General features: G+C 35.7%; 2 protein-coding genes across 3 annotated transcripts in view; both read right to left on the bottom strand.

Annotated features, from left to right (window-relative positions):
- LOC114651187 (olfactory receptor 13G1-like) overlaps window positions 1-10260 on the bottom strand; it is a 59866-nt gene extending 49606 nt beyond the window's left edge. Inside the window, exons 1-2 of one of the 2 annotated variants that reach the window (XM_051927086.1) lie at window positions 10230-10260; window positions 6920-7528 (exon numbers count right to left, since the gene is read on the bottom strand). In XM_051927086.1, the coding sequence (XP_051783046.1) occupies window positions 6920-7511 (592 nt within the window). In that variant the 5' untranslated portion in view covers window positions 7512-7528; window positions 10230-10260. Of the gene's footprint in view, window positions 1-6485; window positions 7529-10229 lie in introns of those variants that run through there. The other variant, XM_028801138.2, reaches the window with a different exon arrangement.
- Window positions 10261-17079: 6819 nt separating this feature from the next.
- LOC114651185 (olfactory receptor 2A12-like) lies at window positions 17080-18021 on the bottom strand. Its single transcript, XM_028801137.2, has one exon. The coding sequence runs from the start codon at window positions 18007-18009 to the stop codon at window positions 17080-17082; it is 930 nt and encodes a 309-aa protein (XP_028656970.2). The 5' UTR covers window positions 18010-18021.
- Between the last annotated feature and the right edge of the window lie 212 nt (window positions 18022-18233).

Genomic DNA, 18233 nt, shown 5'->3' with positions numbered 1-18233 from the left:
CCCATGGCTGAAGAACTAATAAAGCGTGTTTTATTTAAGTACGTGCCTCTGCCTGAGTCTGTGCCGGGTCGGGCGCTATAAAGCGCCTTTTACACGCTTCAGAGTCTTTCCTGTACTGACATTGCGGTTCACAAACAGTTTCATCGCAAGAACTCTAAACGCACTCAATCAGTCCATCAAGTGCTCCTTGTACAACTGTTTGTACTTATAAGTACAATTACCTCACTGTAAACTTGCGATACAGTTGTAATATTGCACAACCTGAGCCACTTTATAAAGAGCGTATTTACATATGATGACGATATCATTTTTAAGATGAAATGCAGCAAAATTGTTTATTATATTATACAGATAAAACTTTAACTACACGGTGCCGCAGCTCTTAGTGAGGAGCTGGAGCTTCTTTCACGGATTGTTCCTGTCTCGCGCTGTATTCTTGTTGTGGCTGGCGCAACATTGGAAGGATAGATGGATAGAATAATTAAACATTATGAAGATATTTCAATGTTCCTTAAAAGTTTTGAAGAATAGGCGTTCTAAGCTTACAGATGGCTTAACGTCTATTACAGAGCTGATTGTGTGGTGTTTGGGTATTTGGAGAAAGAAAAGTAAGGACAGGAATTGGTGGTTAGTACATTTGAGACAGACAGTACTTCTGTAATAAAGTATTTCATTGAAGGTCGCGCAGCAAGCATCTTGCGTGAGACATGAACAATCAGTGCACCACCGTGTTCCCATATTTAATAACATGCTTTAACTCTTATCATCATGAAAATGATATCACGTATACTTCTCAGTATTTTAATTATTCAGAGAGCTGTAATATTACGAATGTAATGGATTCTGTGTCCTGTCGAAGGAAGAGAAAGCCCGGAAGCACGTAGTGATTCACTTACATAGAAGATCAAATACAATACAAACCATTTAACGTGCTACTTTAGTTACGATGGGATTTGAGAAACTAGTAAATTAAACTATTTTAAGATGAAGTTTATGATGTTCTACTTTGATGACAAAATAAACTACGTGATTAAAGTGGAAATTTCAAGATTAAAGATTACATTTTGTGCTTTTTCACACTGTGTGCCTTTTTTTTTCTCTGTACCCTAATAAGCTTTCATATGAAATTCAGGCGGTGGGCTACGACTCACCTTTTCACGGCGACTTTGATATCTGACAACTTCTTTTTTATTTCGGGCACTGTGCGACTTTGTGAACTTGAGCTTTCAAGTTTCTCCGACATGCTATGTCACTCGATCAACTTCCTTTTGTTGTTTATACCACTGTTTAAATCAACAAATAATAAGTTTTTCTTTGCCTCCACTTGGTATTCGCTGAAATTCTTCTATTTTCTCTCGTACTTTTGCCATTGTCTTTTCCCAGAAGGCAGAGCTTAAGGGCTATTTATATTGATTTGCATATTCAAAGAGGCGTAATTCTGGGGGGAGTTGGGGCGGGACAGTAAGCATTGCACAACTATGAGTAGATTGCATTTGTTATGTTAGGAGCTGCTATTATTCAGGGTTTGGAGAAAAAAACCTTACTGCCCTCAGTTTGTAGTACTGGTTAAAAACAACTTAAATTTTAGGCGGAAAACTTGTTATGTTTTGCGTATGTAAATCAGGATTGAAGTTAGATCATGTAAATGTAATTAAAATTGTGTACATTTATCTCCATTCATAATGACTGTTAGGGATGATTGAATTAATTTGAGAGTATACCACGCTTTCCACATCTTATGATTCCTTAGGATTGTGAACATTTTCCTTTTCATAGTACTTTCCCTCACACTCTGTACACTTTGTAGAGCAGTCCAAAATGTTCTCAAGGACATGCAGCAGTGAATGATTTGACATTGTGTTCAACGTAACCGTAGTTTTCTTCACCTCTTCATCAGTTCAAAACATGTTTCTTATCATCTATCCATATCCATTACTACTCATTGTCTCTTTTCCATACAATTATTAATTATGCTAAGCTAGACACAAATTACACCTCTTTGTCTTAGAATTGTAAAAACATAAACTTTGCAGAATATGCAATAAACTATTGGCTGTGATAATTCAAGAATTAAAGGGAAACCAGACCTACTATTGCTGTAAAGTCACTGTTTTGCCAGACCAAAGAAAGATTATAACTGATCAGCAGATGAAGGAAACAGAGGTAGTCTCAAACTGGAAATGGTCAAAAAGCTGCTATATTTTGAACAAAATAAAATAAATTAATAAGTATGCAAATGTCCTGGGAGGTTACAAATCATGATTTTGGAACTGCAAGCATCATGTTAATAACAATGTTGGAATAAGTTCTTTTATAATTGCGGCATGTTACATAACCTGAAACTATAAAGATATAATATAAAAAGGCGATACCCCTCCCTCAGTGATACGGTGGTAAGGAATCATATAGGAGAAATAACTTAGCTTTCTTTAATGATGGTTTACACTGCATAACAGACGAGGAAGCTATGACAAAATCCCAGTCCGGGAGTGGGAGCCTGATGTATAGAGTCTGCCATTTTCATCGCTGCATTGGAAGGATTTTCCGGATTGGATGACGGTATCTCCCATCCGTCTGTCGGCTTCAAAGGTGTGCCAGACAATGTTCCAAGGCTTTATACTCTTCCTAAATGTGCAGGCCCCCAATTCGGTGAATCATGCCATTCCCAAACAAGGCACAGAGGATACAGTTTCATGCTGACTTTGACACACAGAAATGCCCATTTAGCAGCTGTCCCTGTCTTGTCTTCTAATGCTTGCCTAGCAGTTCTTATTTGGTGAACTCCTGTGCGCTAAATCTGGCATTGTGTTAGCTGTACATGAAGGTAGAAAGAAAAAATATTTTTGTACAGAGCACAGTGACATATTAAACTTATATACTTATTACAGTCTCTATTTTAAGTTTTTAATTTTTTGCACACACAAAATAAGATGAACTATAAACTACTCTTGAAGGTAATTTATAACAAAACTACATATGTATTTCCTTCCTTTATTCTTTATCTAACTATATCTGTGCATCCTTTGAAACTGGAGACATACAGGAACAACAGTAGGGTAGTTCTGGTGGGGGGCCAGTTTGTGGGACTGAGTTATGGTTAAACCGGTCTTGTCACTGAATCAGGGGAGTCACACTGTACTACAAGCCCCTTTTACCCATGAGGTGTGATATAAAACCACAGGGCTGACATTAATTTCAGGTTTTGGTCTCTCTTTCTCTCTTCATATATACATCTAGACTTTGCCATCTGTTCATACAGTATATATGATTTTATTTTTTCTGCTAATAATTATTCTATGTATTTTAATAATTACCATGTTGTCTTTATATCTAGAATGAATGGAATAACAAAGTAAATACAGGACATCTAATGTGGGGAGATTACTGCTGTCTTTCTCACTGGATTAGCAGGACAAGGAAAACGTTTCAAAAGCATGAATCACATGGTGAGAGGAAACAAATGGTTGGTTGGAAATTGGCTTTAACCAAGATATATTAGCCTCCATGTGTTTAGGTTATTCTCGCAGATAATGTTGTGTTGGCCGTAAGTGTGGGTTATACCCGGGGAAAACTGTGTTGTTTAAAACAAAACTGCAAGTCCTTAAGTGGAGAACGGAGGATTGACTAGTGGTGTAGGCATCACTCATAATCAGTTCTTGTGAGGATAGGAACGGTATGCGTGTGTTACTGTGTGTGTGCGTGTGTCTGTGTGTGTGTGTGTCTGTATGTGTGTGCCCTTTTTTTTGTGAGTGTGGTTCAGGATGCAAGAGTAGATCAGTCCAGTAATGAACTTGGTGAGTTTCACTCATCCCCAATAAAACAGCAAATAAATAAACATGTTATCAAATGTGACAATAAATATGTGAGCAAACATAAATGAATGTGTTATGAAATATGCTTTTTGTTGTTTATTCTTTGTGAATCGACTCAATCATTTCTTAAGTTATTTATTTCAATGACATTGCATGCAAGATTAATTGTAGCCTGTAATTAAAACTGTCATTTTCATCCTTCAGAGCTAAAGGGTTGAGTTTTATAGAGTACTATTTTTTGATAAGTGAATCGTTGGTACATAAAGAAATAAGCATAAACAACAACAAAAAAAACCATTTCATTATACATTTAATTATTTACATGCACATGCCATTATAGTTTTATTTATTTATTGTCACATTTCACGACACATTTATTTATTTAATTGTATTTTTGTAGTTCATCCATCCATCCATTTTCCAACCCGCTGAATCCGAACACAGGGTTACGGGGGGTCTGCTGGAGCCAATCCCAGCCAACACAGGGCACAAGGCAGGAACCAATCCCGGGCAGGATGCCAACCCACCACAGGACATTTTTGTAGTTCATTTTGTCTAAAATATTTCTCCATAAGCTGAAAGATCAAAAAGAACCCTTAACACAAGATAATTCCAAAATTCTATGATAAACTCATCATAAATGTCTACTGTTTGTTGAACTTGTTACTTAATTGAAATAATATTCCTTGTGTTTTTATTTCTCCATATGTGGCAAATCAGAGAATGTAAAGTTCTCAAGATGAAAAAAGATTAATGTACATGCATCCAGTAAGCTAATATGTCTGGATAAAAACAAACCACTTTCATGTAGACTAACAACAAAATAGTGTAATTCCACTAAAAAGTTGCAAGGTGTTTTGTAATCCTTGCTTAATCATAACCTTGGGTATTAGAAATCTTAATATACTGTAGAAGCAAAGACCTAGCTCTTTCCAAGCTAAGAATTTTTTTTAGAAAACATAAATGTAAAGAAACTTGTTACATATTGTAGTTAAATTATAATAAATGGAAGTAAATGGGACAAACAAAATGTCTACAGGTATAGAATCAGTTCTTCATTAAAGTGTACTAAATCCCTTTAAATGTAATTTAATAAAAATGACTGACCATTGAGTATCACTTCAGAAAAGGAGGATGACTGAAAATAGATGAATTGTCATAACATTACTTTTGTGCAAAACCTGTAGTCTATAAAGGGCCACAAATACAGTAAACATAATTTTCCATGTTTCTGTCATTCATTTATGTAGTGTTGGGAAGATAAAACATGTAATTTGCTTTTCGGCAGAGAAACTTCAGGTAGTAAAGCAGTGCAAGTCATGACTTAAACTACCTGAATGGAATAAGGACAATTATTTTGACAAGTTCCAATCCAAAGCATCACCTCTTCATGTTCTTATTCGTTTATATATACTGGGCTCTGAAATTCTTAAGTCTTAAAATGTTTAAAACAATTTGTTTAATTATCATTAAAATATTGTAGGTGTGGGCAGTGTTTAATCAATTTTTAGTTTATAATATTACAAAACAATTCTTTTTTCAAATTATTTATTTATTTATTTAGATAGATAGATAGATAGATAGATAGATAGATAGATAGATAGATAGATAGATAGATAGATAGATAGATAGATAGATAGATAGATAGATAGATCAAGTTGTTCACAAGTTGTAATAAGATGACAAAGTGTTGCTGTATTCAGAGCAGTCATTCTTCTTATTCGAAACAACAATGGAGGTAATAACTAATATTTCCAGAGAAGGAAACAAAAAGACACACAGCCGTTAGGATTATGCAAGGTAATTTGCATTATGAAGTATTTTTTTATTTTACTACTATTATAAATATGCTCCTCATTGATCAATGTTTAATATTTTTTATTAATGCAGTACATAATTTAACTCAATAATTTTGAATATTGAGGGTCAAGCCAAATGTGTCCATCCTTTCATTCCTGAGAAACTGACTTAGTGAAACTGAAAAGTGTTACCCGTTACAACTAAAGAATGCAAACTGTACTTTACAAACATTTAAACAATCATTTTTACACTGGACAGATTTATGGTAACCATTTCACAGGAAAAAAAAATAGGTAACGTCAAATGAGGATAATATTTGTTTGTGTAAATTTGCAATTAATTAGAAGTACAACATTTATCCATCCATTATCCAACCCGCTGAATCCGAACACAGGGTCGCAGGGGTCTGCTGGAGCTGGAGCCAATCCCAGCCAACACAGGGTGCAAGGCAGGAACCAATCCCGGGCAGGGCGCCAACCCACCACAGGACACACTAGGGACAATTTATAATCGCCAATGCACCTAACTTGCATGTTTTTGGAATGTGGGAGGAAACCGGAGCACCCGGAGGAAACCCACGCAGAAATGGGAAGAACATGCAAACTCCATGCAGGGAGGACCCGGGAAGCGAACCCAGGTCTCCTAACTGCGAGGCAGCAGCGCTACCACTGCACCACCGTGCTGCCCCAACATTTATCCATGTATATGTTTTCCTTTAAACTAAACCACATAATTGATATTTGCAACCAGCTTTTACTCATTACTCAATTCACTGAAGGCTACCTGAATAGTCTTTAATCTTTTACACAATTAAGTAGCTTTTCTTATTCATTATGACAGCGCTTTATTGAAGAATGCAATAAAAATTTTCTTAAAAAACATTTAGTAATCATTTTAATTGCTGTTTACATATATATTTACATGCTAATATACATGAAATCAATCCGCTTTTTATTCTTGAAAATGTTTTATGATATTTTTTTGAATTACTTTTTTTATGCTTTCGATAATCTCTTTAGTCATCAAAGAGTAAATAATGGGATTTATCACTGGACAAAGCAGGTTTTGAACAGTAGCAACCATGAGACGAGCATCCAAAGAGAATGCCGGTACTCGAGAAGTGACATAGACAAAGCCAGCAGAAAGCAGCGTCGTAATCACCACAAAAAGATGAGCCCCACAAGTTGAAAAGGCCTTCATGTGCCCATCTGCACTTTTTACTTTTAGAACAGTAACTATAATTTTACCATATGAAATAATGAAAATAATGGCATGAAGAATTAAGAGACCAAGACCGAAAACCAAACCTAAAACACTATTGATACTATAGTCAGTACAAGACATTTTGATTAGTGCAGCATGGCCACAGTAGTAGTTTGGTATTTTGTTTGGTCCACAAAAAGATAGTTGAAGAGCAAAGTACAGGAGCACTAATGGAGTCACCAATGCCACTGTCCAGCAAAGTACTAACAGTGTGATCACTAATTTGTTGCTCATAACTGTGACATATTGTAACGGGTTACAAACTGCTATGACACGGTCATAACACATGGCTGCCAATATATGTAGCTGGGCAGTAGTACCATGTAAGAAGGCAAAAGTCTGAACAAAACAAGCAGAAAATGAAATTGTGTTCAGATTAAACATTAAATTTGCTAGCGTTTTTGGAATGACAATCGTAGTAATTAACACATCTACAAGAGCTAAATTGCAGATAAAGACATACATGGGTTTATGAAGGTTTTCGTCTGCGACAATTACAATAACAATAAAAAAGTTTTCAAGTAAAATCAAAATATATGCAGAAAAGAAGAATGCAGTGAGGATTGATTTAGACTCCTTGTCTTGAAATCCAGGGAACCCCAACAGGATAAATTCAAATTCTGTCCCATTGTACATTTTACAGGTAGAACTTCCTTAAAGCAAAGAAGAATTAAAACAAAAAATGTTATTTAAATATTTATTTTAAAGAAAACATTTTGAAATCTCATTAAACAACTTGGATCAAATGAACTAAACACAATCTTTTCATGTAAATATTTTTAAAAAATCATTGAAATTGAAAGAAAAGAATAATCCGTTCAACATACAGTAAAACACTAACACCTAAAACACTATTGATAGTATAGTCAGTACAAGACATTGTACTGTACATGGGACACTTTAGTTTTTGTTTTGGTGAGTTAAGTTTCTCTTTTGATTTTGAAGCCATGGCCAGTCAGAGTGGTGCAGACTTGTGTTCCAACCAATTTGTGATTTTAACATATGCCATTATTTGACAGTTTCAGCCTTTATTGTGTCAGTCCTTAATGGCACAACAAGATTGATTCACCTATTAAAGAATTTAACAAGAACAACTGAGCCAGTGCTGCTCAAACTCAGCCCTGCAGAGCCTTTGTGGCAGCAGATTTTTGTTCCAACCAGTTTCACAATCAAAGAGGCATTTTCTTTCTAAAAGATCACATTTCATTAGCTATTTTTCCTTCTTTGTTTCTGCATTCAGTAAAGCACAGCAATGTGATTTTGAGATTAGTAAAATATTTTGAAATACTTGTCTTTTTGCTCTAACTTTAAAAGCTTGACTTGAGTTGCGTTCCTTCTAATTTGTCTTTTGTTTGTGTAGTTTGCTCCTTTATTTGTGTCCTAAAAATGACAATTAACAACGAGCAGAGCAGACACCCAGGCTGCAACTAGCGTCAGAGCCACCAACACCTGGAAAAGCAGAATGAAAATCTTGATGATGATGAAAACTTTAAAAACCAATTAAAAAATCACTAAAACTATCCTTATGAAAATGCTTGGTACACTGTAATAAAAAATATAATCACAGAAAATGTTGTCATTTCTACATTGACCCCAACATTTAACAACTTGCTTAATCAGACTTGTAGCCCATTTAAAAACAGACAATAAATGGAACAAAATACTGCAGCCAGATGAGGTCCAGATGAATGAGTTTAAGAACCACTGGACTAAGCTATGCTGGTCCCTCTTTCCAAGATTTGGATCTTTTAATTTTTAAAAATCTTGCTTTTCAAAATCATCTGCTTGCTAAAGATCACAGCAGCAAAAGTAACAGTGAAGTAGCTGCACTTGTCATTTGCACCCATGCCTGCTCCTATTTGATCAAAAATGACACCGCTTTTAATTAAACTCTTCCATTAAAGAATTGACCTCCATCTGCTCTCATTTTGCAGTCAGAAAGAAGATTCCAAGTAACATTTCAATCCAAAATATTACAAATGAGAGAGGGAGGACGCACATTAAATGTAAAACAGAAGCTATGCCAGTTATATTTTCATTTGTGAAACCATCAGTGAGACACTGCTTAAACAACAATGGCATTTCAAAATAAATAGCACAGAAACATCTCAAGATCTGGAAAATGTAATCTTTATTTTATAAATTCCTAGAAAAGGTCACTATTATTGTGTCATAATGACACAATAAAGTTCTAATGCAGTAAATAAGTGTGTGATTAATTAAGATTCAGGTTTTCATTAAAAGCAGGTCTTGGTTGGAACAAAAACCGGCAGACACTTCAGCACTTCAGCCTTCCATGGCCTCAGTGGAGCATTTACTTGCATTTACTAATGCAACAAAGGGGGATATAAATGAGGTAAAGTAAAGCAGAAATCATTTTTGCTTGTGATTTTTTTATATTTCATTAAGCTGTTCTTTAATAAATTATGCATTTTAAACAAAATCCAATGATATGCTTTTTTTCTCCTTTCAATATATGCAATAATTCCTCTAAATCATTTGCCATTCCTATTTACAATACATGCCTCTAAAACATGGGTTTAGGTTTCAGAGGATAATTAATTTGTAAGAATTACACCATAATATGGAGCCTTTTGTGTAAAAACTCAAAGGAATGAAAAAACAGGTCTTTCCAAAATGTTCCTATGGGAAAAAATTTGAAAGAAGTTCTAAGATGCTTTCAGTGGTGACTGGTAAACACTCCAGAGAGAAACTGTAGAAGCACTTATGACTTTAAATTCTGCAACAGTGGTCCCTTGCAGCTTAAACATCTTTCAGTTCACATCCTGGCATATTATTACTATTACTAGTACTATATTTACAAAATAAATGTGTAACTAATATTTTAAAGTTGTGTTTTATTATATATGAGAATTCATTAGAAAACCTACATGACGGTGTTCCTGAATTCATTATGTAATAAATTTTACTGTGACATAAAAGAAAATATTAGACAATATCAAAGGAAACCATTTCACTCACCTTAGTTATACAGAATTTAAAATAATATGGTACCTGCAAATAATTCCTACAACCAGGATTCATGTCTGCCACTGTGCCAGGAATCGATCCCCAGCCTTTCAACCCAAGCTACAGAAGATCTGCCTTAATGGACAGCTAGCAGCTTTATCATGAGCTGGGCGACACCATCTGTCCACTGTAACAGGCTTACCTGTTGAACTCTAGTAAAATGTTTGAACTATTTAATGCTGCATTAGAATGTAGAACGCTTAGTTTAAAGTTGTCATGTGTGTTGAGTGAATTTTTTAATAAACTTAAAAATCAAATTGTAGACTAACCACATTGAACCAAGTGTTACCGTTTTCAATAAATGTATAAAATATAAAAACTCACCAGAATATCCTCTGAAAGGCTTCTAAATTTTAGCCCCTTAAATGTAAAGTTGTATGTGACTTTGAGCATTTATATTTCTTTAGAGTTTGTCTCCATTTCCCTAAGTGCAGTCAGTCACTGAGGGTGATTCCCCTGCTGTTAGGTAGTTAACTATCAAAAAATTGATAATGTATTTGGGATATCTTACTACACAAAAACAACTGAAACTGCTTTTTAAGCTTTTAATTTCTAAAGCATATGAAACTGACTTGTTTAAAAATAAATAGGAGCCTTCCTACTGCAAAATACAGCAGTAGAAACAGCATTAATGTTGTATTTACAAATGATTGAAGAGAAAGCTATTTGTGAATGTTAATTCCAGGATAGAAAAAATGCAAATATATGGGTTTAAATATTGATTGCCAAGACTTCTTGAAATGACACATCTGATTAAAGATGAAAAGCTTTACTTTTCACAAATGTTTTCCTTTGGGCAGATTCTTGATATTGTGGACTATCTCTGAGATATTCTGAAGAGAAGTTTCATTCCCTGATGAAACTGACAGTTTTATTTAGAGCAGGATGGACAAAAGTGAAGGTACTCTTGAGGTTATGCACTTTATGGCCAAAAGAATGTGGACACCCTTTCAAATGATTAGTGTCAGATGTTTCAGCCTCACCCTTTGTTAAGAGGTACCTAAAATGAAGCACATAGCCCTGCAATCTCTGTTGACAGACATAGCAGTAGAATGGATCATACTAGGGGCAAAGTGACTTTAAACATTACACCATCATAGGATGCCAGCTTTGCCACAAGCCAGCATGTGAAATTTGTATGCTGGATCAATTCTAAGTGCTATTACTGTGAAGTGAAAATGTCTAGGAGCAACAACAGCTTAGCCTCAAAGTGGTAGACCACCCAAACACACAGAGTGGGACTGCCGAGTGTTAAAGCACATAGCGCATAAAATCAACTATACTCTCTTGCATCACTGACAGAGTTTGAAATTGACTCTGGAAGCAACATTAGCAGAAGAACTGTGTCCTGTAAGCTTCATAAAATGGTTTTCCATGGTCGAGCAATTGCACACAGGCCTAAGATCACTTTGCGCAATACAAAGTGTCAGCTGGAGTGGTGTAAAGCAAACTGGCATTGAACTCTGGAGCAGTGAAAACGTGGAGAGATTAATCACACTTCATTATTTGGCAGTCTGATGAATGGATCTGGGTTTGGTGGATGTCAGAGAAACGCTACCTTTTGTACTGCACAGTGCCTACTGTAAAGTTTGGCGGAGCAGGGATAATGGTCTGGGGCTGTTTTTCATAGTTTGGGCTTGGCCCGTCAGTTACAATCAAGAGCACTGTCAATATTACAGCATACAAAGATATTTTAGACAATTGTGTCTGCCAGCTTTGTGGCAACAGTATGGAGAAGGTCCTTTTCTGTTCCAGCATTAGTGTGCCCCTATGCACAGAACCAGGTCCATAAAAAGAAGGAGGAAGTTGAATGTTCAGCAACTTAACCCTATTGAACACCTTTATGATGAATAGCCACAACAATTGTGAGCAATGTCTTCTCATCCAACATCAATAGCTGTCCTCACAAATGCTGTTTGGTTGAATAGGCACAAATTCCTACAGGCACACTCAGATCTTGTGGAAAGCCTTTCTGGAAGAATAGAATCTGCTATAGATCCAGGAAGACCTGGGAATCCATTTTAAAGCCTAAGATTTTTAATTGGGATGTCCAACAAGCTCATATAGGTGAGATGGTCAGGTGTCCTCAAACATTTAGTCATATACCGCAATTCAGATGTCCTTTTCTACTTACCAAAACACGTTAACTTACTTACTATTAAAAAGACATCACATATAATATATTATATTATAAACGTATTGATTTTGCTTAACTTTGTTTTTTTTTTTACTTCATACCTTTTTGACATTGCTTATCCTGGTGAGCATGACAATGTCTACATGTTGGACAGCCCAGGCAATTCTGTATCTAACAACTTCTGTCTTTCCCTAGTAAATTCCTAGATATTCCTAGGTTAGGAAGGAGATATAATCCCTAAAGTGGGTCTTGCCTGTGGTCTTCTCCTAGTAAGCCATGTCGTATTCTGTGTTTAGAACAAGTGTATTTTAGATTACAGTTTATATTTATTGCTATGCTGTTCCTACCATGGGACTGGCCACATTGCTGCATCATCACAATGTCTTATTTAAGATGGCACTGGTTTTCTCTCTATCCATCTTTGGAATAAAGCAGTGCAGTCTGTGGACTGTGGCATGGAAGCGGTCAGATGCACAGAGAAGTGTTGGGGTGTCAATCTGGTAACCCTGCTTATCTGAACAAAAAAAAAAAGGAAACAGAAAATGAGTACTTAAACACATAACTTAAAAGACATAAGACATAAGGTCAGTCACTCTTGCTTTTGTTATGCTCTGCTTTCTCTTGTAAGCATCTGTGGCTCTTACTGGACTCAGGTCCAGGTTGGCATAAAAAAGCCTTTCTACGCAAAATTGCTTTATATGGCTGATCGGCAGGGCTTGCTCCTGATGTCATGGCCAGTCAGCAGTGCCCTTACTGATTGTCTTCTCTGGGCTGTGGAGAAAGGACAGGCTACTGTTAACAACAGCATCCCCTCTCGCCTCAGATTGGTATTGCTTACCTCAGTCAAGCTTGTCTGGGGACCTCCGAATGCACATGCGTGACAGCTTGATCTTTGCTTCAAAAATAAAAAGAACCTTTTGTTATTGCCTGTTTTATTCATTTTCGCTTAGACCATTTTGTATTGAATTTTGATCAAAATTCCTTCCTTTTGTTTTGAACTTTCATGCTTTAAGATCATTTGTCTTCCTCTGTATCCATCTTGCCTGTTTAAAAAAACTTTTTTTTCTGACAACAGTCACATTCAATTTAAAAATAAATCCCTTGCATTGTGATTTCATAGCACCACAATAAAAACTCCTAAACTAACATCCCATACATTTCTTTCCAGCCTCTTTTTTTCCTGCAACCAGTCAAGCTCTTGCATTATCTAATTATCTGCCCAGTAGATAGCTAAAATATACACGGGAAACAGCTTTTAAGCTGTAGCCAAAATTAATTTCCAGTGTAATCCCACCAACCAATTCCAGTGTCAGGTTTTTCAGGAGCTGGCTTCCTGCTGCCATCTGCAGAAGTGGTGAATTTCTGAACTCATAACTGAAGAATCCCATTGGTACTCCTACTAATGCTGCTTTTACCAGAGTTTTTAAATTCTTACTGTTGTCAAGGCCTGAAAGGGTAAAACCATAGTCATGCGGCACCCCTTTACAAAGTTTATCTTTTTCTTTTCAAAATAAATGTATAATATTCACAATGATATGGCAGTTAATGTTGTTTTCTTTTTCAGTAGTACAGTATATCATTTTTCAGGGTGATATCTATCTATCTATCTATCTATCTATCTATCTATCTATCTATCTATCTATCTATCTATCTATCTATCTATCTATCTATCTATCTATCTATCTATCATTTTAAAGATTTTCCTGGAACATTAGGCATATTACTTCGATTGTGAAGGAGTGTCAGTTACAATACTATGGCCATCTGGCACAATTCCCTCTGGGCGATTGCTGAGGACTCGAGCAGCTAGACCAGGCTAAGGGGACACCCATGTAACACCTGATTGCGGCAGATCGATGGTCATGATTGGGACTGGACTGTGTGTCTGCCTGAGGGGGTTGCCAACTGGGATCCTGAGCTGTTTTGTCATGTGGTGGCTGTGGCAACACGCTGTACCAATTCATGCTCCCTAACTGACCTGACCTGATCTAGAAAATTTCTCAGATAATTCTCCTGGGATTAAAATCATGTTTGCGTTTCACATAAAATACACATTTTATGCACAAAAAAGAGCTAAAGTTAAGGATGTTTTGAATATTTGGGCACACTGTTCCTTGAGTGTTGTCTTTTGTCCACAACAAGCAAGACACAGTGAGTTGTAGTGATTAAAGAACAGCAACAGACAGAAATTCAAGACTGCTCTTATTAAACACTTCAACCATTTTCATCTCAACGCTTCATAACAGAAAATAATTGCAAAAAATGTGCAAAATTCCCTTCTTCACATTTAAGCTGAGCAAGACATGCAAAGAGGCTGTTTGTAACGTCCGACCCCTTACCGAGCTGGCAGCTACACCTCCAAGACCTGTGGCCTGGATAATTTACTGAGAATGAATCTAACTATCAAGCCGTACCTCTAACAAATTACACTTTTCCCCACAATCAACGGTGTAAATATAAACACACAAAAGCAGGTATGTAAAATTAGACTGATTAAATGTATTAAATCAAACAACAAGACAAATGCAAAAATAGACATAAACATACAGTATATAAATATAAATATCCCTCCACCACATCAACAACAAGACACCACCTTATATAAATACAACAAAACCCTTCCTTGCCCCTGTAACATATAACACACAACACGAATAACAAGAAATGAATGATATACTGAATGATCGTGAACTTGAGTCCGGTTAAAAAAACTGTCCTGAATACGGTTGACTGAACTAATGATAAATGAGTCGTTTGATTTTCCCGGAACAAAATGGAACAGCCTCACTGTGAATCCTCGGTACGTGGTGGATGATGAAGTCCGACCCCGGGGTCTCTCGTGATGAGGGTATTGAAGTAAGTCCGGTGAATTGAAAAACAAATTGGATGAAAATGTGCGATGTAGAGTACAGCAGGTAAAGATGGCTCGTGGTCGTGAAAATGAAAAAGTCTCCTTCTCCTTCTCCTCTCTCTTCCCTCCGGCTATTCCCTTCTGATGGCTTAACAGTCCTGTGATGGCTGTAATTGATTAATAGTGAACAGGTGTTTTCCAGATTTGAGGCTGTGGTTTTCTTCCATCATCCGTCCCCCTTTACGGGGACGGCATTTACTGATACATACACAAACAGTAAACGGGACAATGGAAACGAGACGCACTCAGTACTGACATTTGACAACACTAACTATGTAGCCCCGCTACATGTTAACCTAAATTTTGTTAGGAAAATACAGTACTTTGAAAGAGAGATTAGGAAAGGGTTTTGAATCCATCCCTCCAGTGATAGGGGTACTATTTAATCCATCTCATTGTGTCACGATCTCAGAGGGTGGGAGCATTTACCCAAACTACGGAAGCTCTAAAATAGTGGCAAGCATGAAAACCATCCATCCATCCATCCATTTTTCAACCTGCTGAATTCAAACACAGGGTCACGGGGGTCTACTGGAGCCAATCCCAGCCAACACAGGGCACAAGGCAGGAACCAATTCCGGGCAGGGTGCCAACCCACCACAGTTTTTTTAACCATTAAGATGAAAAAGAATTGCCACTATTAGGATGTCAGAATCAAAGTCAGTGATTCAAAAAAAAAAAAAAAAAAAGAGCGAGTGAATACAAGAAAACATAAAAACTCAAAAGAGAACCCTATCCAAATAGTACCTCAATACAAAATAACAAAATCCTTTAAGTGTAATTTAATAAAAATGGTTTACCATTGTATTTGACCTAAAAAGGGGAGATGAGTGAAAGCAGATTTTTGTTGGTAACTTTAGTTTTGTACAACCTGTAGTCTCTACGGGCTACAAAGAATTATTTTTCTTGCACAGTAGGTGAGTATGAGGTGCTAAACCCATTTTCTATGTAATGTCTTGATAAAACATGCAATCTGATTTAAGAGAAGAGAAGCTTCAGGTTGTAAATCAATGGAATTCGTGATTGATGCTACTTGATAGTATCAAAAACATTAGTCCAAAGCATTGCATTTTTCTTTTCACAATTAATTTTGGGATTATATTTAATTAACAAAGGATAGCCAAAGGATCACAAGTCATTTAGTCATTTTAGTAGTTTAATGTTCTTGAACTTCTGAAATCTTAAAAAGCTTTTAAGTCCATTTGTTTATTTGGTTATTTACATATTGCAAATATAGCCAGTGGCAAAAAGATTCCATTTTCAAAGACTTGATCTACTGGAATGCAATTTTAGATTTTGTGGAGAATTAAACATTTTACACAAATTCAAATGTTTTATATGCACAATTTTTGCCCATGTGTGTAATGAAGGCTTCCAAAAATTACCAAAGTCCTTTGCAATTGCTTTATATTGAATATAAAAAAGAGAAGTGATATTTCAATTAGAGTTTTGTTCAAGATGTACACAAATTGTTGGTAAGGTGAGAGTGTTGCTATATTTAAAGCAGACATTCTTCTCATTGTTTTGTCTTTCAAACTACAGATGAGGCAGTAACTAATGTTTCTAGAGAAGGAAACAAATGGATACACAGCCATTCCTGTTTTGAAAGGTTATTTAAAGAATTTTAATTTTTTAACCATCATAAATATGTCCCTCAATGATCAATGTTGAATATGGTTTATTAATACAGTACATAATTCAACCTTTACAATAGGATAAACCAATGTGTTCATTTATTATTGAAGATCTTTGAATGTATCTGAAAGTGTTACCACTTATAATCAAAGAATGTGTTTTTCTTGCATGTAAATATACTTTAGGTAGTTTTTTGTGTAAATTTTCCATTATTATAAAACACAAGTATCAGTGTATATGTTTTTACCTTGGACTAAATAAGAAACTTGACATCTGAAACAAATTTTTACTCATTATTCAGTTTAGTTGAGGCTAGCTGCATAGTTTGGAAGCTTTCTACACACTAAACTAGTTTTTCTTAGTCATAATAGCAGTGGTTTATTGGAGAATGCAATCAAAAACAACTGTTTGATATATCATTTTAATGATGTTTACATGGCTATTTACATGCTAATATACATGACAACAATCTTTTTATTCTTTAGAAGGTTTTATGATATTTTTTTAATAACTTTTTTTATGCTTTCCATAATCTCTTTAGTCATCAGAGAATAAATAATGGGATTTAACATTGGACAAAGCAGGTTTTGAACAGTAGCAGCCATGACACGAGCATCCATAGAAAACGATGGTATGCGAGAAGAGATATAGACAAAAGCAGCAGAAAGCAGCGTCGTCATCACCACACAAAGATGAGCCCCACACGTTGAAAAGGCCTTCATGTACCCATCTGCACTTTTTATTTTTAGGACAGCAGCTATAATTTTAGCGTATGAAAAAATGAAAATAATGACATGAGCAATTATGAGACCAAGACCACAAACCAAACCTAAAACACTATTTAAAGTAAAATCTGTACAAGACATTTTGATTATTGAACCATGATCACAGTAGCAGTGTGGTATTTTGTTTGGTCCACAAAAAGAGAGCCGGAGAGCAAAGCACAAAAGGAACAATGGAAACACTGATGCCGCTGTCCAGCAAATTAACAGCATAGTGTTCACTGATTTATTGCTCATAACTATGACATATTGTAATGGGTTACAAACTGCTACGACACGATCATAACACATGGCTGCCAGGATATGCAGCTGGGCATTTATACCATATATGTAGGCAAAAGCTTGAATAAAGCAAGCAGAAAATGAAATTGTGTTCAGATTAAATATTAAATTTGCTAATGTTTTGGGAATTACAACTGTAGTAATTAACAGATCTGCAAGAGCTAAATTGCAGATAAAAATATACATGGGTTTATGCAGGTTTTCATCTATGACAATTACAATAATAATGAAAAGATTTTCAAGTAAAATCAAAACATAGACAGAAAAGAAGAATGCAGAAAGGATTGATTTAGACTCCTTGTCTTGAAATGCAGGAAACCCCAGCAGGATGAATTCAAATTCTGTCCCATTGTACATTTTACAGGCAGAATATCCTTAAAGGAAAAAAAAATGTTATTTAAATGATAACATTAAAGGGTACATTTTGAAAGAACATTGAGACATGTATGGTCACAGGGAATAAACTTCATCATGGTAGCTTTTGGCATACATTTTAAAAAGGAATTACAAAAAAAATCAGTGCAACATGGAGTGAATGAAATTCTTCAGTCTTTGTACTGGCGCAGTCACAGTGAGTGCAA

Source organism: Erpetoichthys calabaricus, chromosome 4 (genome assembly GCF_900747795.2).
Source record: "Erpetoichthys calabaricus chromosome 4, fErpCal1.3, whole genome shotgun sequence".
Lineage (NCBI taxonomy): Eukaryota > Metazoa > Chordata > Cladistia > Polypteriformes > Polypteridae > Erpetoichthys > Erpetoichthys calabaricus.
Note: the sequence above shows the minus strand (reverse complement) of the source record. Positions and strands in the feature narration are given on the sequence as shown.

Bases quoted from the DNA above. Each gene is read 5' to 3' on its own strand.
- LOC114651185 (XM_028801137.2), bottom strand. From the start codon at position 18,009: ATGTACAATGGGACAGAATTTGAATTCATCCTGCTGGGGTTTCCTGCA.